General features: G+C 54.2%; 1 protein-coding gene across 1 annotated transcript; it reads right to left on the bottom strand.

The window, feature by feature from the left end:
* Positions 1–961: 961 nt before the first annotated feature.
* Positions 962–23,842, bottom strand: GTPBP1 (GTP binding protein 1). Its single transcript, XM_084880015.1, has 12 exons — positions 23,615–23,842; positions 19,885–19,996; positions 13,606–13,786; positions 12,769–13,117; positions 9,353–9,476; positions 8,372–8,486; positions 6,662–6,806; positions 6,365–6,547; positions 5,572–5,707; positions 4,882–5,060; positions 4,122–4,322; positions 962–3,381 (listed from the first exon to the last, which is right to left on the bottom strand). Exons 1-12 carry the CDS (start codon positions 23,804–23,806, stop codon positions 3,289–3,291), a joined length of 2,010 nt encoding a protein of 669 aa, XP_084736141.1. The 5' UTR covers positions 23,807–23,842; the 3' UTR covers positions 962–3,288.
* Between the last annotated feature and the right edge of the window lie 286 nt (positions 23,843–24,128).

Genomic DNA, 24,128 nt, shown 5'->3' with positions numbered 1-24,128 from the left:
AACTGGCCATTGCACAGGGAATCTCTTTTGGGAAAAAGGAGTGTGAATTATTGGCCTAAACAATGCCTCAAAGACTCACTCCTGCTTTAGAAAGCCAGGCCTCTCGGCTAAAACCCAGCTGAGGTGGGAGGTGGGGCTGAGCAGGCCCTGCCCCGATGGTTCTGGTCTCGGACTGGCAGGAGAAAGTGGGGCGGCTTTATGAACCGACCTGACATCATATTCGGAAGCACCTCCTAGGGCCGTATTAGTTACCTACCTAATGGCCACGGCTGCCTGTGGACTGCGACCCTCCTCCACGGAGTTAGGCACCTGCCCCTTGAGCCTGGGCTGGGCTGGGCCACGGAAGTGGGCATCCTGAAGAGCCAGAAGCTGCCAGCTCAGGTCCTGGCCCTTCTCCTCAACACTTCCCGAGCCAGTGTCTCCAATGAGCTGCTCAGAGGGCCACGGGCGGTCCAACTGGACCCTCCAGCACAGGCCTCGTTGACCATGACACCTGGGCAGGGCCAGTCCCCACACAGCTGAGAAAATGAAGGCAGGAACAGGCCAGTAGGGAGGGGCCCGGGGCAAGTGCCACAGAGGTGCCTGGTGGAGTGCAAATCCAGCCCAGAGATCCTGGGCCAGCTCAGAACCCTCAGCTTCGGGTCCCAGGAAAGGGCTAGCCCTACACAAGGCTCGTCCCCCATTCCACTCAACACTTGCTCTGCAACTAGCACCATTTTTCAAGAGGAGACGTCCCTGAGCAGGAGCCATGAGTTCCTGAACTTACCAGTCACAGGGCTTGGAGCTTCTGCTCTTGCCCTTGGGCCAGGCACATACCCTCTGCCCGTCTGCACTGGCCCCTCCCGGCACAACTCACCAGCTCCCCTGTGGTACATCCCTTAGCCCCAACAAACGTGCGCTCCCCGCCCACATCACAGTCCTGTGACAGAATTGACGCCACCAACCCTACTGCACACAGAGATGACCAGATTAACAACTTTATTCGTCAACTACAAAAGGGCTGGTGTTTGTTCCAAACGGAGTTGGTAGGCTGAGCCACAGGGAACTCGGGTGGTCCCCGTGGAGGACAGTGAAACGCTGCGCTCGGTCGGTCGGTCGGTCGGCTGGCCCTGCTAGCAGGTGGGCCCGCTGGCCACAGATCACACCAGCCTCCTGAGCATCCGAGGACAGAGGCCAGGCGGCGGCCACAGCTTCCGAACATCCAGTGGTTATGCTCACAGGGCCAAGAGTTCAAACAAACGAGGCACCACCTGCTCGGCGGGCTCCCTTGGCCACGCCTGGGGATTACCAGCTCCACAGCACCCGCCGTGGGCACAGAGCAGGGCGCTCAGCACTGGAGCCCTCTGATTACGAAGGGTTCCGTGGGCGGCAGCCCCGTCAGCAGAATGAGCCAAAAAGCAACAGGGAAACAGCCAAGAGACAAAGGAGCAGGGGGGGCCGGAGGGCGCAGCTGAGAGAAACGGCTGGGCCGAGGGCCAGGGTGGGAACATCCCGCCTGCCGGTGGCACTGCCCTGCTGAGCTTCAGTGCCCCCAACCAAAACGGCACGAACGCCACCTCCCTGTCTGCGCAGCGAGGACACACCGGGCACGTCGATGCCACCTCTCTTGCTCAAGCCTGTCCCCCAGCTCTGTAAGGCCTCGGTTCCAGCCTGGATCTCAGCAGCGCGCTGGGCACGAGGCCTCACCTACATCCTCACTCAATTCTGACACCCGGAGGCGTTCACCTCTCGCCGTGGAGGCACTCTGTTCAGAGAAGCTGAACGTGTCCCGTGTCAGAGCCCGTGTCAGAGCTGGGGGGAGGGTGGAAGCGGGCTCCCCCACCCTGCTCCGTTCTCTAAGACCGGGCTGGGCAGGCAGAGCGCCAGTGCTCCCGGTGGCAGCTCCTCCGTCAACATGGACAAGCTTTCGTGTGTGTGTGCTGGTCTGGTCTGGTCGTTGGGTGGCTGTGGGCTGGTGGTAACTAGAACCAGCTGGGAGGAGAGTGAAGGGACCAGCAGTCTGGGAGCAGGAAGGAGGGTTGGGGACAAGAGGGAGGCAGGCTGAAGGAGGACCCAGCCAGCTGGGTGTCGGCCCGGCCAGAGAAAGCACACCTCTGCCCAACAGCCCACCCTAAGGGAGGGCTCCAGGCCACAGCTCAGCAGGCCGGGTCAGGGCCCACGCTGCCTCTGGGGCCTGACACCCACCCCGCTCCAGGCAGCGATCCTTCCCGAGGGCCTCCTGCTCTGTGCGGGCCTGCACCTGCCTCCCCTATCCCAACCGGGGCCTCCAGACCGGGGTTCGGGCCGTTCCCTGTTGTGCCGCAGCAGCCATGCTGGGGTGATGTGGCGGAGTTACGGTGGGAAGGAGGGGTTCCACCCCAGCCTGGCTCAGAGGAACCCCCCACTCCACCAAAAAGAAGTGCTATGAGCATGACACTGAGCCGGCGACACCCGTCCAGGTCAGCAGTGCCCCAAGACCCAGTAAGAATCAAGGTCCACGCAGGAGGCGGCCGGAGGCTCAGCAGAGCCGCAGAGCAGGAGTTGCCCTGAGCAGCCAGGCAAACAGGATTGTCGCCGGGAAGGAAAGCCACCAGCTTCTTTGGGCCAGTGGCATGGGTTGGAGTGGAGGGCAGGGAGGGCCCCACAATCCAATCGCCTCTCCCCTCCACCACGTACAGGTCACAATGTAAGAGCTTTTGGCATTCCTGTTCGGGGGCTTAAGGAGAAAGAGGGAGGGAAAAGAGGAAGCCAGCACTGTCGATCCTGCCAAAAGCCCCGAGTCCCAGGAGGGGGCCCCGAGCCGAAGCAGCAGCACTACACCTGCCGCCCCGCCGAGGCCCGCTCCAGGCGGCCCCGGGCGCAGAGCAGCACTGGAAGGGGCCCGCAGCTCCTGCAGCCCCTAAGTTCTCACAGAGACACACACGTAGACGGACAGCTCCTGGAGGCCGGGCCAGCCATGGAGGAGGAAAGGAAGAGCAGACAGACTGCCAGGGCCCCGAGTGGCCATACTCCTGCACACACACACACACACACACACACACACGCACGCACACGCACACAAGTACGAGAGAGAATAAAAAGAATACAAACTGAGGGCCCCGATGTACAAAAACTGAGTGAGGAAGAAGGGGCAGGAGGGCGGGAGATGGTAGTGCTCCGGAAGCTGCCGTCGTCCTCGGCCTATAAATTAGAGCCCCAGGAACCAGGGCTGGGGAATGCTGAGCTCCGGCTGCGGCCTGGGGAGGGTGGGCGGTCTGGCCCGTCGGATGGAGGTGGCCGGAGCATGAGAATCCTTGGCGGAGGAGGAATTCAGCAGCCACTGGCAGGAGTCACGCAGGCCCCCTGGGTCTTCACCTTGTGACGCTGGCCCCCGCGCCGCCGGCCCCCGCTGCTGGGCTTGAGCTGGAAGAGAGAGGAGCGTGAGGAGCAGCGGCCTGGGGAGCGGCCCGGGGAGCGGCCAGGGCGGCAGAGGAGCAGGGGAGCAGGGGACGGGCAGGTGGGTCACGTGGCAAGGGTATGAGCGCTCAGAGAAGCACGCAGAAAGCAGGAACCACACCTGCCACCACTGATGGGTGGGAAGAGAAAGGAATGACGGAGCAGAGGAAAGCTAGGGGAGAAGAGGAAGAACAGGTGCAGCAAAGCTTCCTTCCCAGAGGCGGGGAGGCTGGAGAGACTCTGAAAGGGAAGAACCAGGGAGAGCTGGCAGGGGATGCTGAGTGACAGCCACAATGACACACGGCCGAGCCACCGGCCCCTCAGGAGGCGTCATGTTGGGGGAGGGCACAGGAGAGCCTATAAGGCAGAGATTTTCAAACCTTCTGGACACGGCACCCTCACCCGCACACATAAGTACTATCCTTACGAGGAAAGGGGACTCGGAAATGTGGGAAACTCTCAAGTGCCCATCAGGACCATAAATTGCTTCTATGTAGGCCCAGCTCCAAGTTTGAAAAACGGCGCCTTCAGAGGCAGACAGCGCATGCTCAGAAAGCACCCGCACCTGGGGCTGCGGAACCGTCTGTGCACAGACCTGGCAGTAGGCAGAGGCTGCGGGCTCACACGTCACCCTCTGACAGCCGCACCCATCGCCCTGCCTGCACCCCGGGGTGGTCAGGGCCCGGACAGCTGGGAGACATGCTCACCGTTGGCTGGAGACTGCTGGATGTGGAGGACTGCGCGGCCCCCAGAGAGCCCGCTTCGTCTCCCGGGGGAGGCACCCCTGCGGACGGCCCTCCAGGGGGGGGCCCGTCTTCTCGTTTGGTCAGGGGGCCTTTTTTCGTTGACTGCATCTTAATCTGCTGAGGCTTGGAGTTCATCGGGGAGTTGTTGGTGGTCTGCAGGAGCTGCAGGAGCCAGGGGTGACGGGGAGGCTAGAGCTGCAGGCGGTGCCATCACTCAGCGGCCGGCTCCCCTGCCCTCAGGGACTGCTCACTCCCCGCCTGGCTGGTCCTGGGCGCCCAGGTGTTCTCTCCCACCCAGAGCTCCATCTGATCCCCTGCTCTGGCTGCTCTTCCTGCAGCCAGGGATCCTCAGCCCGCCCACTCAGCCCAGCTCCCAGATAGGCCCTGTCTGCCAGAGCTGGTGAGCTGGACTCCGGGCTCCCATTCGGGCTAAGACTCCTCAGAACATCAACTGCATCTGCAGCCCTAGGACCTTGTGGTCCCTGGAACCAGAGTCTGGGCAGGTTTTAACCTCAGGCCCAGCAGTGACTGTCCCGGCAGCCGGAAGCCTCTGCAGCGTGGCTGTCCCCGGGAATACCCTGGTCCCGCTCTCCCGAGGCAGGGAAGGTGCCCAGGCCCCAGCCGGACAGGAAACCCCACCAGGCCTCTCCAGAAGCACCTGCTGTGCTGGCGGGCCAGTGACCCTGGTGTCTGCGGGGCAGCTGCGATTGCCCAGACATACCTTGGTGATGGTGCCCACAGCCTTGGTGCGGCCTTCCCGGAACACCAGCCGCTGGTCTATGTGCAGGTACTCGGGGGTCTTGATGAAGCGGAAGTGCACCGTGGCCTTGTCCCCAGTGCGCAGGCAGTCCTTGTCCATGCTCAGTATGGTGGCCGTCTGCCTGATGCTCCCACAGTGCACTGCCAAGGGAGCCACCGTTAGCCTCGGGGCAGGGGAGCAGAGTGAAAGCATGAGATGTGCTCGAGCGGCGGCCGGCTAAGCCTGGGCAGGCCTAGGGGAGCCGTGTGAGCAGAGGCTGCACTGAGATCTGATCGCGCCTCGAACTCACCTACCTTTTCCTCCAGGTAGACCCCACCCGACCCCGGGCCCACGGTCCTGGCTCCTGAACACAGGGCACCATGTTTGTATGTGCCCCTAACCTGCTGGCTTCCTGAGGGCAGGGCCCCTGCCTATCTGGCCTTTGTCCCCAGCACCTGGCAACACCTGACACAGAAGCATTCGGCGGACACCGAGCGGCACACAGCCGGCACTCCGTCTGTCTGCAGGACTGAATTAACGCTGCAGCCGTGGCGGAAAAGGGAGCGTCACTAAGCAGGAAGGAGACCTTGGATGGAGTTGAAACTTTTGGGTTCGGGTCACTGGAGCACTTTGTAGAGAGCTAGAGTGGGTGGCACCCCTTTAGACACCTACCCATGGCCTGGTAGCGCGGGCTGATGGTGGTGGGGTGGTGGAGGACGAGGATCTCGGCCTCAAACTCCCAGGATGCTTGGGGATTCAAACGCGGGGAAACCATCACCATGCCCTTCCGGATGGATGAGCGCTTAATCTGCAAGAGAGGAGCCGAGCTCAGGCACATGTGCCTTCGGCTGCAGCCCGGCCCCAAGGACTGGCCGGCCTTCTGGGAATGAGGGCCAGGACCGGCCACGGCCTTCCAGGAGGTTTTACTCCTCAGGGTCATGCAGGAAGCGGCATCTCAGTGGGCCGCCAAGGATGGGTAAGAGTGAAGTGGGTGAGGAGAGAAAGGCAGGTGAGCAATGGTGGAGGAACAGGGCGAGTGTGCCATGACTGTGGGGGTGGAGACAGCCCATGTCGCTGGCTCATTTGGTTGGCGGAGAAGGTCGGTGACCTGGAGCTAGCACTCGCCCCACTCCTGGGGACAGGAGGCGGGATGGGAAGGGGAGCTGGCATGGACCCCAATGGCCCTCAACACAGCAGGGAGATGCCTGCCTGACCTCACCACTGAGCTCAGGACACCGCGCTCAGGCGCTGGAGGGAGGAACAAGCTCAGGAGGCAGCAGCCTGGCTCCGGTCCCAGCTCCAGCACGTACGCCTGTGCCCGGCGCTCAGGCTGGCTGAGCTCCGAGCCTCCTCTGGAGGGGAGGTCAGTAAGCCTGGTTGGCAGAGCAGCCATGAGGACCGGAGACAGCCCCGGGCCTCGTAAAACACGGGCTCTGAGGGGAGTTGGAGCGTTACCGACACTCACCTTCTTCAGCGCGAAGGAGGCCGTCTGGCCCCCGCGCACCTCCTTGACGGGCATGCGCTTGCGATGGATCGATTTCACAGCGATGGACAGGAAGTTACCCAGAGGATCCGGGCCCAGCAGCAGCGTGTCATTCAGCTTGATCAGGCCCCTGAGTGTTGTCCCTGACACCACTGTCCCCACACCCTGCAGAGAAGACCTGGCCCGGTGAGTCTATCCCCACTCAGCCCCTTCCACCACCCACCAACCCAACGCCCCGGGGGTGCCCGCCAGCCTCCCTGCTCCTCCAGAGCCGCGCACCGGCACGGAGTACGTGTCATCGATCTGAAACTCAGCCGGCTCCTCCTCCCGGTAGCTGGTGCGGGGGGAGAGGAGGTTGAGGAACATCTTCAGCAGATCCAGGTTCTCGCCCGTAACGTTGGAGATCTGGAATATTGGGCACATCCTACGTGGAGGGTGAATAAAAAGACAGACAGGCGCTTAGGAGGCCAGCCTGCCTGACAGGATGGAGCAGCGAGAGGGCTCCTGGAGGCCCACTGCCCCTCATCCGCCTCCCCCGGCTCTTCCCCTCCGGCCCGACTCTAAGGCCTTCTCCTCTCATCAGTTTTGTCTCTAAAATCTGGCCCCTCCTCTCTGGCCCTCTACCACTGCCCTACTTCAGGCACTCACACTGCTTCGTCCTAAAGTGCACGCATGCTTGCTTAAAACCCTCAATCCTCTGCCCATTACAGAGAAAACAGCCGGCACCCCTCCTCGCAGCATTCTGCCGGTTTATTTCTCTTAAATTCCTATGTTCCAGCCAGACCAGAGGACTTACTTTCTTCCAAAAGCCTGATTCTTTTATGCTCCCTTATATTTTTCCACTCTGATCCTCCTGCCTGAATTGCTTCCCTCTGATCCAACTAACAAGTTCTCTCATCCTTCGGGGCACGCCTCAGCCCTGCTTCTTCCAGGAACCTTCCCAGATGGGCACTCCCCTCCTCTCAGGGCTTGAACTTTTGTGTCCCTGTTACACATAACTGTGTCTGACTTGCGGTCATTTATCTCAGTGGCCTCAAACTCCTTGAGATCAGGAATTATATATCCCCATAGCTCCCAGACTAGTGCCTGCACAGAACAGACACCAGAAAAACTCAGTGAATTAAAATGGGGGCAGCTGCCCTGGCTGGTGTGGCTCAGTTGGTTGGGCATCGTCCTGGGCACCAAAGGTTGTTGGTTCAATCTCCAGTCAGGGCACATACCCAAGTTGCGGGCTCCATCCCGGATTGGGGATGTGCAGGAGGCAGCCAATGTTTCACTCTCACATCGATGTTTCTCTCTTTCCCTCTCCCTTCCTACCTCTTTCACACTCACACACACACACACACACACACACACACACAAATTTAAATAAGATAAAATGGAGGCAACTGAAATGAACCCCCCTCTGCTGGTCAAACGGTGGTACTGAAGATACTGCCAGGGCAGAGCAACCAAGCCAGAAGGCAGATGGCTCTAAGCAGCCCCAAGACTCTGGGAGAAGGAACAGAGTTGACAAAGTTCAAGGAGTATCTCTGACCAAGGAGCTGATCACCTTGAAGACAAGGCTAGTGCCCGAGTCAACCCTGAAACCTCAATGCTGAGGTGTGAGCCTGGCACACAACAGACATCCAAATGTATTTATAGAATCACAGGATCTGTTAATGAGCAGAGGCCTAAAATGACTTGTGATTCGAGAGTTTTTGAGAAACAACAGTATAAAAACATAGAATAAGTTATAAAAACGGCAGTTTTCTATTACACACGGGCCAGGCACAGTGCTAAGTGCTTTCCAAAAGCCATTTCCAACCCTTACGAGAGCCCTATGGAGAGGGCACATCATTCCACTTCACAGACAAGGACTCTGAGGACTCAGCTGGGATTCCCACCTCAGCGAGGCTAGCTCCTCAGACTCTGAGGCGCCCGCCAGCCTGGGAGCCCTTGTGCTGAGACCGCGGGAGTCCGCCCAGAGGAGCGCTCCCCGCCCAGTACCTCTCGGAGCTGAAGTTGGAGGCGGTGACGATCACATCGTCCTTGCTCTGCACCAGCACGGGGATCTTCCGGCAGCCTGGCGACTTCAGCAGGCGCTGTAGCAGCTTCAGGGTTTCTGAAAGGGTGGAAGGAACAGAATTAGGGGACACAGGCTTCCTTTGGCCAGGCTTTAGGGCAAGGCAGGTCCACTCATCATGCTGCCAGCAGGAGACGGAACGTTAAACGCCACAATGCCTGGAGAAGCAAAGGGAGGACCAAACTTTGGGCGGACGCATGCTTGCTAGAGTAGAAACAGCACGACGGGGCCTGTCTGCGGAGGTTACGAGTCTGAGCCCACTGGCTTTCCTTCATCTCTAGAAGACCCGCCTCCTGTCAGTGATGGGGGAAGGCGAGAGGGTGGTGGGGCATCCATAGGGACAACGTTCTCAGAATGCTCTGCTTCCTGGGGAAGAGAAGCATCTGGCACAGGGTCTCCAGGCCATTCAGACACCTGCAGAGGTCCCTGTGAGCCCTCCCAAAGGACCGCTCTCGTTCTCTCCTCCATCTGCAGCAAGGCCTCGTCCTGCACCTGTTTTGAAGCCTTTGGTGCTAAAACATTATCAGCCTGGCCGGCATGGCTCAGTGGTTTAGCGTCAACCCTGAACCAAAAGGTTACCAGTTTGATTTTTGGTCAAGGCACATGCCCGGGCTTCAGGCTCGATCCCCAGTAGTGGGCGTGCAGGAGACAGCCGATCTATGATGTTTCTCTCTCATTGATGTTTCTATCTCTCTACCCCTCTCCCTTCCCCACTTTGTAAAAGAAATCATTGAAAACATATTAAAAAAGCAAACAACAACATTACGAAACCCTCTGCCGCAATGTTGCCACATACCTCCAGCTTACATGGTAAAACCCAACCCCTTCTGTCTGAGGCCATCTGAAAAGAGGTGCCAGAAAGAATCCTGCATCAGGGACTGCTGCTCGCCGGAGGCTTCACTTACCTTGCAAGATGTTGGCAGGACACATGTCAATCTTGGTGACCACCACAAACACAGGCACATTGAGTGCCAGTGCCAAGCCCAGGTGCTCCTTGGTCATCCCCACGATGCCAGCATTGCTGCCCACCTGCCCCAACACAGAAAGAACTATCAGGGCAGGGAGACAGAGGCTGCTGCTGGTGGCACAGAGACTTAACGACCGCTGACGGGAGAACGCTTCCATCTGAGGCCGCATCAGAATTGGACACAGGGCACAAGTCTCAGGCCAGGAACTAAACGGCTACAGATGAAAGCTGGGCTCGGCACAGATTGCTTTAACCCGATTCAACATTGTGGGCTATCAAAACCTGAGGAGGCCTGGGAACAATAAAAGACAAGTCCACAGAGTACGGAATCTGAGTGAAGGTGAGGGAGGGTGGGAAATAATCAAAGACCTTGTATGCACATAGGCATAACCCATGGACACAGATAATAGGGTGGTGAAGGCCTGGGGGCAGGGGCAGGCTGGAGGAGGTCAACAGGGGGGAAAAGGGGGACATATGTAATACTTTCAACAATAAAGCTTTATTTAAAAAAAAAAAAAAAAAAGACAAGCCCCGACAATCTGGGAAAACAACAGTCTAGGGTCATCAAAGTGAACTGAGTTTAACAGCTCTGGCTCTCAGTGTCCCCATCTATAAATTAGGGGGATAACATCCACTGTAGAGGGTCACTTCAAGTTTAAATGTCCTAACATGTCAGAGGTCCAGCACACAACTAGCATGAGTCAGGTGCTCAAGCAATGGCTGCTATTATTACTGTCACTACTCCTTCCCATAATAAAGGTGTTTAAACATCACCACAGAGGCTGGTTAAATGAATTAGGGCACAGGCACAAGTGGGCCGGCCATACCAAAAAAGAGGAAACTTACCTACCAATGTGGGGTAATCTCTAAGATATGTTTTTAAGGGGAAAAGGCAAGATGGATATAGCACACTACCATTTAAAAACTGGTGAATGTCTGACATCTGGGAAACATCTGAGAAATATAACACTCTGGGCTAGATGCTGGATGGCTGAGGGAGCCCCCGTTCACCTTCTTGGCTGCAGTAACGCAGGAGCCAGCTGTTGCTTTTAGGAGCTGTGTGCTGAAGTACTTGGGGGCGAAGAGTCAAAATGTCTATAATCTACTTTCAAATGCTTCAGGCCAAACATACACACACACACACACACACACCCATCACATGTACAAATTAGTAGAGCAAAATGACAATTGTTGAATCTGTGTGGCGAGTTTACAGTATTCATGATACTATTCTTTCAACTTTTCTGAATGTTTGAAATCGGAGGAAGAGAATATACACACTTGTGCTGGTATGATTACGAATATCTCTGGATACATGAGAAGCTGGAAATCCTATTTGCATCTGGGTAGAAACTGGAGGGAGTGAGGGAGACTTTTCACTAAAGCCTTTGGTACCTTTTTATTTTTGTATCACAAAATGTGTTATTTACTAAAACAAAATAAAATTAAAATTGTCATGAGATTTGATCATGCCAGTTCACAGATGAGCCCAATGACACAGAGGTCCCATACCTGTGCTCTCACCTACAAGACACTGCCCCCATTTTCCCTCCCAATTTTTCCCATTCCCTCCAACCTTTCCTGTTCAACCCAGACCTGCTTTAGTTCTGCCCAACCTGGGAAAGAGAGAGCTCTATTGCTTTGACGATTCCCCTACTCTTCTGGAAACAGACTGCCATAGAATAATAATAAAATATTTCATTATTTTCTACAGAAAATGTTAATATTTATATCTGGCCCAAAAGTCAGATAATATTTAACATTTCATATGGGTGAAGAAGTTTCCAAAAATTGGCCTTTCTCACTGTAGTTTATTTAGAAAAGTGCTCATTTTAAACTCACTTATGTCTATACCTTTCTTTCTTTCTTTTTTTTAATATATTTTATTGATTTTTTACAGAGAGGAAGGGAGAGGGATAAATAGAGAGTTAGAAACATCCATGAGAGAAAAACATCCATCAGCTGCCTCCTGTGCACCCGCACTGGGGATGTGCCCACAACCAAGGTACATGCCCTTGACCGGAATCCAACCCGGGACCTTTCAGTCCGCAGGCCGACGCTCTATCCACTGAGCCAAACCGGTTCCGGCATATACCTTTCTTTTTTAAAAAAAAAAAATACATTTTTATTGATTTCAGAGAGGAAGAGAGAGGGAGAGATGGAAACATCAATGATAAGAGAGAACCATTGAACAGCTACCTCATGCATGTCCCACACTGGGGATCAAGCCCGAAACCTGGGCATGTGCCCCTGACCGGAATCGAACCCGGGGCCCTTCAGTCCACAGGCTGACGTTCTCTCCACTGAGCCAAACCGGCCAGGGCTATACCTTTCTTAATACCACCCCCATATGCCCTAAGGACCATCCATTGAACCTCTTCTTAGAGAGCGTGTTTCCTTAGCCCAGTCCAGGCTGTAATGCCCCTGCGATGATCACAGACACGGGAAGTGAAGTCCCACTGCGATCCCAGGAAGCCGGGGCAGAGCCCACAGTGTTCACCCAGAGGCTCCGCCTCTCCGTAGTCTCCAGCCTGGGAGGCTCCGCCTGGGAACCTGCGTTTGCGGGACAACTTGGTGCGTCCACTCTGAACAGATGCCTGTGTTTCCGCACTTAATGCGAGCAGCCGGGGGGACCGGGACGTGGGGAAGGGCTTCGAGGACTTGCCGGAGGAAAACGTGCTCGCTGTTCTGTCTGTGAAAGCTGGGAAGCTGCCACCAAGGTGGTGGGCCTCACAGAACCCCACTGTCCAGCCAGGAAGATCAAAGGAACCCAAATACAAGCTTAGCACATGATCCAACACCGGCCTCTCTCCCTTTCCTTTCCAGTTCATCTGCATAAACGAGCCGCTCACAAATCTACTCCTGCCAGCTGTGAGCTCTCCGGAGCCGGGCCGGCCCGTTCACCGCTGCACCTGCAGGCGGCACGGCGCCAGGCACGCAGCACCCTCTCAACCAGTGCGCTCATTCCAGGCTCCTCTCAGGGGCCTCATGACTGCTGTCTGTGCTCCCCTCCCTGAGGGTTCCACCTGGCGCCACTCCTCCAAGTCCCCACCCCAGAAAACATTTCTGAAGGTCGTAAGCAATCTCCTAGGAGGAACCCTCCTCTGTGTCTCTCCAAAAAATGAGGGCTCTGCAAATACCCTGGTTTTTCCTTAGGGGATCCCTTCTGAGCCTCACCTGGAAAACCAAGTTACACCCTTGGAGATGACTGTAGAGCTCAGAGGACCTTGGCAAAACTATCACCCTTCCCCAGTGTCAAAGCCCCAAACCCACGGGCTTCAGCCTCAGGGCAATTTCAAACCCGTGCACAGAGCCCGCCCTCCACGGCCGCGGCCTGCCCGAGGCCGCACTCACCATGAGCATGCAGAAGTCGGGCAAGTGGCCCGTCATGCCGAACACCGTGGTCTTCAGGTATTTCTCGTGGCCGGCCAAGTCAATGAAGGTGATCACCTTGGTGGATTTCTCACAAATCTTCGTCCACTCCAGGCTGCCGCCGTGGCTGTCAGGCTTGTTCACCACATTGCCTTCGCTGTCGAAGCCCAGGATGTCGTTGCCCACGCTGCTGGTGCGGCCGGATTCGATCTCGTGTTTGTGGCGGAAGAGTTTCTGGCGGGCAAAGCCGCGGCCATTGTCCAGCTCCCCGTGTGTCAGGACCCCCAGAAGCGTGCTTTTGCCAGCGTCCACGTTGCCCACCACGGCTACCCTGCGAGGACAGGAACCATACATCCACGTGAGAGGTGCTGGGTGAGTGAGGGGAAACCCCAACGGGTCTGCAGACAGCTTGCCCCGGAGCCTCTCGCTCACTGCTGCCCCTCCGGGGTGAGCCAGGGGAGTGCTGGAGGCATCCTCCAGGGGCAGGAAGGGCTCCTCAGGAGGAACTGGGTGCTCACCACAGTGGCTTTCTCCCTTAACTCCCCCTCTCTTCCCCAAAGCGGCCGGAGAGGGGCCCAGAGCCGAGGAGGCACAAAATGCCCCCTCCATCACCCCGGTTTCTAGACTCACAGCCCACAGAAGGAATGGCTGGCCTCTCTCTCACCCTTCCCGAGTGGAAGTATTAGGGATGGGAGGTGCAGAAAGAGCGAAAGGCCTATGGTGTCTGCACACTCTGCCCCGATCAGAGGGGAGGGGTGAAGCGGACAGCTGGGAGTCAGAGGCTCGCTCGGCTCGCGCTGAGGGCCCCGGCCTCCTCACCTGACCTCCAGGAAGTCATTGTCTCCCACTCGCTTCCGGACCAGGTAATCCCTCACGCGGCCCCCGGCTTCCTGCCGCTCCCGCAGGAGGATCACGTCGGCCTCTATCTGTTCGGCCATGCTTTTCACCGTGGCGTAGGAGGCCTCCATGTCGGCTTCACTCAGCCCGTACTCAGTCCCATCTGGTGACAAGAGCCCCGGCATCAGTGTTCCCACAAGCCACACAGACCAGCCCTAACCACGGCCCCGCCCTGGGCACCAGAGGACATGGCTCTCTCCAGCTGACACTTAAAAAACGTGGGCACACGCGGAGCTAATCGATAATAGTGCCACAGCCTCCCCACTAAGCAGGACACTCATTAATTCATTCCACACTAATCACTGAGACTCTGCCTGGGTTTGATGGGAAGCCTCATGCTGAGTCCTGGGAATACAGGTGCCCTTAGCGAGCTCACAGCCCAGTGGGAGAGACAGGGAATCAATCAATGACAATACAACTTGAATGTTATACTAGAGGACTGTACAGAGAGAATGGGAAGTTTGAGAACTAGCACTGCCTGGGGTTGCAGAGAGAGGAGGAGAGGCGGCCCAGCAGGGCTAAGCATGGAGCATGGCAGTCAGCACACTGGGGGCCAGCAGCAGCTCGGTGTGCTGGGAGCGGGATGTCGAGTGGCAGGAGACCACGGAAGAGGTGGAAGCGGTGAAGCAGACAGACATGAGCAGCAAACACACTGTGCACCGGGCAATGGGAAGCCTCGGGGGCAGGGGAGCGACATGACCTGACCACGGCGGTTAGAAAGATCTCGGGCAGCGGTAAAAAGTGCACACCGACAAGTGAGACCGGAGCGGGGAGCCCCCTTAGGAAGCCATTCTCATAATCCCGCAAGCGATAATGAGGACGGAGACAAACGGAAATGGGGGAGAATTTTGAGAATGACTTTAGAAATAGAATTTGACTGAGGTAGCTCCAGTGAAATGTCCAGCAAGTGGATGGAAAGATGAGTCTGAGCTCAGGATGAGGAAGGGAGGAACCAATTAACCAATCATTTATTGAGAGTTTATTTATGACAACTCCCATCAGTGCTTCCACTTGATGTCAGCTTCTCCACAATCACTCCTCCAGCTTCTCCTCCAGCCTCTCTAATCCACCAGCATGGGCCTAATCTCTTTTACAGCCTCCCAGCACCTTGAAGCACCTCTCTCACCCTCTCTTCCTCTTCCTCCTTCTTCTCCCCTATGAACAGGCTCAGTCATTCCTAAATTAGGAAAAGGAAACCCATCCTCACTTCCCCTGCTTATCTCCTTTTACACTGAGCATCTCAAAAGAGTAACTGAGACTTGCTGACTATCACCATCCTACCCTGAAGCTTATAACTCTGGAAGAAACTAGTTTTCAAGTCCTCGATGGCTGTCTAACCCTCATCCGATGCCCCTTTCTCAACCACAACAGGATTTGGCACTGCTCGCCTCCCTCCACCCTGCTTGCCGGTCGCATGAACTCTCCTGACCCCCCTCCTCTCTCTGGCTCCTTTCTCTGTCTACTCTGTGGCTCTCCCAGCTCCTGTCCTCAAATACCAGGCTTTCCAGTAGTTAGGCGGTGGTCCTCCTCTCTATCCTCTGGGCATTCCCCTCGACTATCTCACACTACGGCTTCAACTGTCATTTAAAAACCTACAAAAAATAAAAACAAGTACTAAACACTTTCATTTCTAGCACTGTCCTCTTCCCAGGACTCTAGAATGAATTCCCAATTGTAGCATGACTCTTGGAAGCCTGATGTCTAATCTCAACAACGCCAGCCCCTCCCTTTAAACAACAGCAAAAAACTAGCACCATTAATGAACCACTCTGGTCCTCACTGCAGCCCTAGGAGGGCACTCCTCCTCCCTGTAACAGCGGGGTCAGGCCAGAGAGGACTCAGCTGGCAGAGCCGGAGGCTGGGTGAGCTCAGGGCTTCTGGTTCCAGATCTCGAGCCTTTTCCACTGGTGAGGGTTCCTCTAATGCCAGGCCAGTTCCTCCTCTTGCCTTCGCCATCCCTATTCCTGAAGACAGCTCCTCCTCCCAGCCGCCCAAGCTGAATGCTCTGCTCCAGTCCGCCGATTCTAGCTTTATGCCTGCCCTTCTGTCTTTGTCCCTGCTCCTCTCTTTGGCCAACCCAACGCCACAGTCTGATTCAGGCCCTGATTCTACCTCAGTCACCACAACAGACCCCTCACTGGTCTTAGCAAATCCAGTCTCTGTTCCTCCAACCCATCCTGCGTAGACACAAGTCCATGCTCCCAGGCCAGTGGTAGGCAAACTCATTAGTCCACAGAGCCAAATATCAACAGGACAACGATTGGAATTTCTTTTGAGCTTAACTTTTTAAACTTAAACTTCTTCTTACGCCATTTCTTCAAAATAGACTCACCCAGGCCCGGGTATTTTGTGGAAGAGCCACACTCAAGGGGCCAAAGAGCGACATGGGTTTCGCGAGCTGCAGTTTGCCGACCACGGCTCTAGACAAAGAAGCTCTCATGTTGTCACGCCCTAGTCGAAGCTGGGAACGGCTTCCCAGGCCCCGCAGGTTCAGCTTCAGTTCCTTAGAAGCCTCCACCCCCTCCTCAGTCCTGTCCCATCCCCTCCCCACGTCCCTGCACTTCTCCAGCTCCGCAACTTCGCTCATGTGTTTCCCATCCTACAAAACCCAGCACATCTCCTACCTGCCTGCTCACTATGGCACTCCCACACACCCAGCCTGTGGAATGGTGCTCTGGATGCACGTCTTCCCTCCCTCCATAAGCAACTCCAGGAAAGAAGTCAAACTCAGACATCCCCTGGCCCCCATGTGGGACGCCTTTCCTCCGTAAAGTTCTGAGTTTGTAAATGCAAACCAGATGAACAGGAAGGAGCCGTTGGGCTGAGGAGTTTCTAAATGCACGGCCAACTGAGCTCTGGGCACCTGGGCCAGAGAACTTGCTGGAAGTGTTCCTTGGACAAGGCCTGCTAATCCTGCCATTCTTGCCAGATCCCCAAATTCTGGCCATTGATTCTGACACAACAAAAAGCAATGCTTTCAAGTGCTGCTCCACACCTGGCGGCGATGACCAATACCGCCTTGTCCATCCCGAGCTCCCAGAGGGTCCCATGCCCCGTCCTATCCCCCCTCTCCTCACTCGGTAGAAGTGGAGACAAAGGCCAAGGAGAAAAGCCGCAGCGGTCCAATCACTAAAGGCCACTGTCCACCCGCACCTGACCCTCAATGAGACCTCAGTCCTGCCACCTGACTTACCTTTTCCACATGCGCTCTCCTGCTCAACGTGATGCGAAGGTTCTCCGAACTTTCAGGGTAAAAGCCTAAACCCTTTGGTATGGCACTCAAGGATCCTCCTAACTGGCACTCCCAACCACACAGGCCACGCTCCTACGTTACTGGACCCCCACAGGCCCACCACACCTCCACAAGGGCCACTGCCTCTGTGCCTGTGCCGTGGCGTTCTCCGCTCGCTCACTCTGCCTTCCTTTACCCAGAAAACCCCCACCATCCTTTACAACCAGTTCAAGGGTCACAGCCTCTCTGAAGCTCTCCACCAAGACTTAAAATACGCTTCCTTCGTTCCCTGGACTTTTAATACAGTTCCTGGCTCTTAGGAAGTTGTAACTTCATATCTGACAAATTAACAAGATTCTGCCCTAACTGGTCAGGCTCTATAAATCACACGTGTCAAACACAAGGCCCGCGGGCCAAATCCAGCCCGCCAGGCCTTCCAATGTGGCCCGCACCGCGCTGTCATCACTGCACTCCGCTGTCAGTTTATGACATTGTCAGTTTATGACTGTTCAGTAAACCATTCGGCCCGCGATTTAGGCTGGATTTTAGATTTTGGCCCCTTCTCTGATTGAGTTCGACACCCCTACTATAAATAGAGCGTCAGCCTGCGGACTAAAGGGTCCCGGGTTCGATTCCAGTTCAAAGGGCATGTACTTTGGTTGTATGCTCAATCCCCAGTAGGGGGTGTGCAGGAGGCAGCTGATGGATGTTTCTCATCGATGTTTCTAACTCTCTATCCCTCTCCCTTCCTCTCTGTAAAAAATCAATAAAATATATTAAAAAATAACAAGATTCTTTTTGAAAGCAATCTCATGGTAAATCAACTAAGACCTGGAACCCTTAAAAAATTATTACTGCAACTATTAATAGTAGCTAACATTTATATAATGCTTACTATGTGCCAAGTGGTAACCTTCACCATGACACTACTCTCTCCCCTTTTTAAGATAAGTTAGAGCCAGTAGGCAAATTCAGACCTGCCAGACTCCAGACCCTGAACTAACTACTGGGCCAGGCTGCCCCCTTGTATAGGCTCAATCTTACAGGAGGAATGTATACTTACAGAGCACATTCCTCCCTACTGCTCAGAAAGTTTAATGCCTAAGTTATTCACACAACATTTCTCTGAGGAGGGTGCAGAAGGATGTCATTATCCTCATTTTACAAGCAAAGGATGTGATAAAGAGGTGAGGCGCCAGGCACACACAGGAAGCAGGTGCTGAAGCCGACCCCTGGGCCTCCCATCTGGCTTCGTCCTCTGTTTGATGTTCAGCTTGTTTAACTAGTTATGACCTCGATGTAATTCCAGCAGGAAGGAGTCACTGTGGATCTAACAACACCCAGTTGATAGATGCAAAGATAATGCCTGGGTGTGCAGATGTGTTAATGAATGTCTGCCATCGTATGCTTTGTCATGAACGGGTTAATTAGTTGTCAGCCGCCAGGTTATGGAAAAATTCACTAAGAGTCCACATTAAAGAACTGGGGGCAGAGGAGGGTCTTCAAAGAACAGTCCCCCCACTTGTCAAAATTGATCTGGGTGTGGTTTCTTCAGTTCTACAAGGGTGAAGTGGTCTCTGATGGTCCATCCTATCAGAGAAGGCCTACTGTGTGCCTGACACAAAGGTTTCAAACTAGCAATGATCACCAAACGAGTGGCTTTTCCTGCACCCAGCTCTCCTTGGCCATCTCTCTAGCACTTGACAATGCTAACCAACCCCCTCCCTTTCTCGACATGCAAAGGGTGATAAGGCCAAAACCAAGCGGTGGCAGCAAAGATGGAAAGGAAAGGACAGATAAGAAACACATTTCAAAGGAAGGCACAGCAGTAACTGGAGATCAAGCCCTTCTTCTTTGTGTCACTTTTGAGCATTTCCAAATAGTACTGTTCTCTACTGAGGTCATTTGTATGTATGCTATCTTTCCTCCTTGGGACAGGGACCAGATTTCAGTATCCAAAACTACTTTGCAACAGTATCAAGCCCTCAGAAGATACTTAATAGGTATTTGCCAAATAAAGAAGGATATTGAGATCTTCTCCATCTTAAACTCAGTCAACAAAAGAATTATTATCTGCCTTTACAAAGCCTACATTCACAAAGAGAGCTGTTCCTTTAATGATGCGCCCAGCCCCACTGAGGCTGCCGGCAAAGATGACAGATAAGTTCTGGTACAGGCTAAGTTCATACTCATCAGAAGCCCAGCTGTCATTCCAGCACGGTGTCATAATGAAGATGAAGGCAGTAGGCCTTGTTGTTGAAAGGATAAAGGAGAAATTATGGGGGGGGGGGCGGGGGAATACCCAAGACATAAGTGGGATTCTGTTATGGAAGCTGCCCTCCTCTGCAACAGCCCCGTAACAGTGAAATAAGCAGGCTGGAGTACAATGACCAGTTCCTTCCAGAATGCTACAGAGCCCACACGTCTGATGGGATCTCCCAGGGAGAAGAGGGGGCTTCTGTTAGCACAACTATCCACCCTGCGTGGTCAGCGAGCAGAACTGAGTGGTCAGTGTGGTGTGGGGCAAGACAGCCTTGCTGAAGAGAAGAATTCTGGTGTCTCCTCCTTGCTGATATCAAGAAGGATCCCCTAAGTTCCCTGCTAAGCAGACAGTAAGTAGCAGTGGGCTCATTTTTTTTCAATTTACAAAATGTAAAGTGGGCTGCCGGGAAAGACTGAGTTCTAGGCCCGCGGCTTGCTCTATCCGTGAGGCAGGCGTTCCCTTGCTTTGTGCTTCGGTCCCCTTTATGCAAATAGAGGCAGAAAGAGGCATCTGTAAAACCGCTTGGAAAGTGAATCTTTCAAGTCAAGCATATTATGACCAAAAAGGTGGGAATTAACATTATCATATGATACTTTTATATCCTCCCAAACAGTTCTGCAGACACTGATCAAGAAAATGGGTAAAAGATGGGAAATGTGCTCTAAATAATGTTTAAAAAGTAGAGTGAAAGGAAAACTATGCTCACCTGATCCCTGCCCAATGACATATATGGTCTCTCCGCATCCCTCGTCCATCCTCTCCCACATCTGCCGAAGGAGGCTGTCATACTGCTCTGATGTAGGGCTCACTAGAACCAGCTAGAAAAGAAACCAACAGCCTTAGGACCACACTTCCTAGAAGAGTACCACAGCCAAAGTCCTGACTGAACCCCACGATGCCCTAATCTAAAATAGCTACCCAGCCCCCTCGCGCCCTCTGCCGTCCTTACATAGCCTTTGAGCCTAAGGCCTCATATGAGTTGAGTTTTATAATGTACTAAAATGACTACTCTGAAACACACCACAGAAAGGAGGGTGTGAGCAGCCTGCCTCCAGCTGCTTACCAGGAGGGGAGGGACTAACAATGGCTGAGAATCTGACTCTGTGGGTAGAAATTGATGAGCAATGCTGCACACCCACGTGCCCAAGTCTTCTAGCTCCAGCTTGCAACTCATAGGACAAAGCTCTCTATACCTCCATGCCCGCCACCCTAGACCGATAATAACAAAAGAATTCTGTTCCATTTTTCCTTGGCTATCTTGTTTTTTATTTCTTCATCAACAAAACACCATTACCACTAAGATGGGCATTAGCACGATCATTTTATAAATCTGTGACGATAACATTAAAAGTATCAACCACTTATTTGGAGAGGTCATTTAACAATAGCCATTCTCTAGCATTCTTGGGTGACCTTGGACAAAGAGCTTAATCTCTCTCAGTCTCATTTTTTTTCAATTTACAAAATGTAGATAATACCGCCTGCACCTTTAGGCCACACCACATGTACCATGTAAGCATCTAGTCCAAAGCTCAGTGAGTGGTAAGTATAGTTTTCTTCACAATCGTTCAAAAAAAAAACCTTGGATGAAACTAGCCACTAATTATTTCTCACTTGGGAAACTTTCAAAGCCTTAGATCTCCACATATAATTATAGCAAGTACAGAGCTTACAGCTTCTAATCTTTTCCTCAAGACTCAATCTATCAACCCATTCCTTTTCTCTCTCTACATGGTCATTTTTCTTTTCAATATCACCAATATTTATATATGTACAGTTTCTCAACTTTAAGATAATGAGGTGGCCTTCCCCAGCTATGTGATGAAGAACCACTTCGCTATTCTGGAACATTAAAGAAGTTGGTCAGGAAATGAAGGTATTACTCTCTTTGCAACACTCCCCTGCAATTTCCCACTGTTTTCAGGTTTCTTCAGCAACTTGACCGTGAACTGACATCCAGCTGGTCTGCTTGAGTCAAGCATCTCTCTCACAACTCTCCAGTTGACTCATCCGAGCTTGTACCTGTGACCTGAGTGCTGCCTGGGTCTTTTGCATCTTGTCACATTGCCTCCCACGTATCCCAGACCTTCCCTCTCTCCCAGCATGGCCATCCTCCTTATGGCATTAGAGACACCAGATACGACCCCTGGCTTCTAAGAACTCAGCTGTCACTCAAGAGAGAAAGAGCAGCCGAAGCCGGTTTGGCTCAATGGATAGAGCGTCGGCTTGGGGACTGAAGGGACCCGGGTTCGATTCCGGTCAAGGGCACGTACCTTGGTTGCGGGCATATCCCCAGTAGGGGGTGTGCAAGAGGCAGCTGATTGATGACTCTCTCTCATCGATGTTTTTAACTCTCTATCTCTCTCTCTTCCTCTCTGTACAAAATCAATAAAATATATATTAAAGAGAGAGAGAGAGAGAGAGAGAGAGAGAAAGAGAGAGAGCAATTGAAACTTGGTTGCTGAGGTTGCAGGGGCAAGTTTTCTCCAGTATGGGCCAAGTTTCATGCAATTTTGCCCCCAAAGGCTGTGTAAGGTCACAAACATCTCTATTGCAATTTTCCAGCAACAGGTAGGATTATAGCAAGTGCAGAACTTATTGGTGTTGGTGTTCTATCTTCCATCCGCTGCTGTTAAACTGCATAGGGAATGATCAGTTCTTCAGTTCACTTCATTTACTGAACAGTTGTGTATTAGGCACTGTACTGGGTGTCTTATATGCATCTCTCATTTTTTGCAACCATCTGTATGGAAAAGATCATGTAGCCGAAGAACTGAGAAGTGAAACTTTTTACCAAGGTCACAGAGCCTTTGTAAGTGGCAAGGCAGGAAAAGAATCTGTTAAAAAAACAAAATTCAACCAAATAAACTTAAAGATCTAATTGGCTTTATTAGTGATGCATGAATTGTGCAGCATCCCACTTGGCAAATAAAGAGACCCGCTCTGAGCCGAAACTGGTTTGGCTCAGCGGGAGAGTGTCAGTCTGCAGACTGAAAGGTCCCAGGTTCGATTCCCGTCAAGGGCTCGTACCTTGGTTGCGGCACATCCCCAGTAGGGGGTGTGCAAGAGGCAGCTGGTCGATGTTTCTCATCGACGGTTCTAGCTCTCTAGCTTTCTCCCTTCCTCTCTGTAAAAAATCAATAAAATATATTTAAAAAAAAAAAAGAGAGAGAGAGAGAGAGAGAGAGAGAGAGAGAGAGAGAGAGAGAGACCCGCTCTGAGTAGTAAAAGTGGAAGATTCTTACAGGAAACTGGGCCAGATAGAGTTGTTAGACCCCCTGGCAATGGGCAAGGAGACACATGATTGGTGGGTGTTGCTCTTATATCAGTCAGGGACAAAGTTAGTTCATCCTAGCTTGGTGCCTGTGTTGGTGGCCAGAGCTATTCATGCCTGGGCACATATAATTATATGTATATATAAAGTTATTAGCCAAAGAAAAGACTGTTTCAGGCCAGCTGACTAATGTTGGTGGGGAAGGGTGGCAGGGGGCTCCTATGCAGGTTACCTGTCTAGTGTCCAGGAGGAAATCTAGCAATCTCCAGCCCCAAATTCCACACCTAGGAGGGGCTGAAACTGCAATTAAGTCTTGTTTTACTGTCAAGGGAGCAAGTGACCCCACCTTGGGCCTGTTTCTTTTCTTTTCCTTTTTTTTTTTTTTTTTTTTTTACCAGAACCCAATCCTGTCTGGCTCCCAAGTTAGCATTCTTTCCCTTCAGCGCCTTCAAAACACAGTCACATCTTATACTTCATTTTCACCCCTCACGGTGCCAAGCAGAAGGTCAGACCTTCCCTCCTGCCCACCTTCTCAAGAGCTCAGAGGACACGATTTGAAACGTCCTTCATTATTGCATTCATACAAGTTGTGGTTCCACTCCCAGGATGGCGAGATTACAGGTCCGGTCCAGCTTTCAATTTGGTTTTGGGTGGATTTGCAAAGCAGACATAGCTCAGTCATCCTTCTCCCCGGCTGAGCGACTACTTTCTGTTTCCTTTCCCGACGCCAGGAAGAGACGCCTCCCCGCCCCGCTTCGGACCTGGTCCTCCCGCGCCTCCACTCCCCTGCCCGAGCCCCGCCGGCGCCCGGCTGCCGCGGACAGCCCAGAGGGCCCCTCTCGGCATCGGAGGAGGTGGCACCGTGCGGGGCGCTGCCGGTGTCGAGCACCCGAGTTCCACGTGGCGGAGCCCAGGGGCTGCGATCTCCCCGGGAGCCGGACGGCGGGAGGCCGGGTCGGAGCCGCCGGGAGAAGGACTGCGGCGGGGGGCCGCCCGGGGCCGCCCATCGCCTTGGAACCTCCGGCGCCGTCCGCACCGGCAGGTGGGCGGGCTCGGCCCCTCCCGCTCCCGCCCCCGCAGTCGCCCGGGAAACGGCTCGGCCCACCTCCGGGTCCCCGGGCACCTGGTCCCATTTAGCGCGGCTGCCGGCGCCCGGGCCTACCTTGTTGGTGAGGTCCAGCTCCGGCTCGCCGTTGAGCGCCTCGCCGTCCTCGCTGCAGTCCGAGTCGTAGCCGTCGTGGAGCCGGGCGGCCGCCGCCGCGGCCCTGGCCGCCCCCGGAGAGCTGGGCTCCGGGGCGAACATAGAGGCCGGGACCGGCGAGTCCATCGGGGAGCGACTCCGCTCCGCCGCCATCTTTAATAACTTAGGCTAATTCGTACCCGGCCTCCCGGCCCTCCCCCTGCTCATTTGCCTAATCTATGCGCGGCCCCGCCCCACGCCTCATCGGGGTAATTTATGCGCAGCTCTTTCGGCCGCGTGGAGGGCGACACCTATCGCTAGCTCAGAAACAATAGGCCAGGCTTCTTAGCCACCAATCGCTGCCGCGCTTTCAAGTACCTCGTGAATAATTAATGAGGCCCTAGCTCCAACAACAAATATCTGAGACGTCACGCGCCCGGATCGCCACTTGGGCGGGGCAGCACTGTGTCCACGCTACCAGCCCGGAGCCTTCCCG

The sequence above is a fragment of the Pipistrellus hanaki genome (assembly GCF_964339955.1).
Source record: "Pipistrellus hanaki genome assembly, chromosome: 3".
NCBI lineage: Eukaryota > Metazoa > Chordata > Mammalia > Chiroptera > Vespertilionidae > Pipistrellus > Pipistrellus hanaki.
This window is presented reverse-complemented; position numbering and strand designations above follow the sequence as displayed.

Bases quoted from the DNA above. Each gene is read 5' to 3' on its own strand.
- GTPBP1 (XM_084880015.1), bottom strand. From the start codon at position 23,806: ATGGCGGCGGAGCGGAGTCGCTCCCCGATGGACTCGCCGGTCCCGGCC. The intron at 6,807-8,371 runs GTACTGGGCGGG...CCCTCCACGTAG, and splicing joins TCCAACTTCAGCTCCGAGAG to GATGTGCCCAATATTCCAGA. The intron at 4,323-4,881 runs GTATGTCTGGGC...TGGCTCCTGCAG, and splicing joins CTGTGGGCACCATCACCAAG to CTCCTGCAGACCACCAACAA.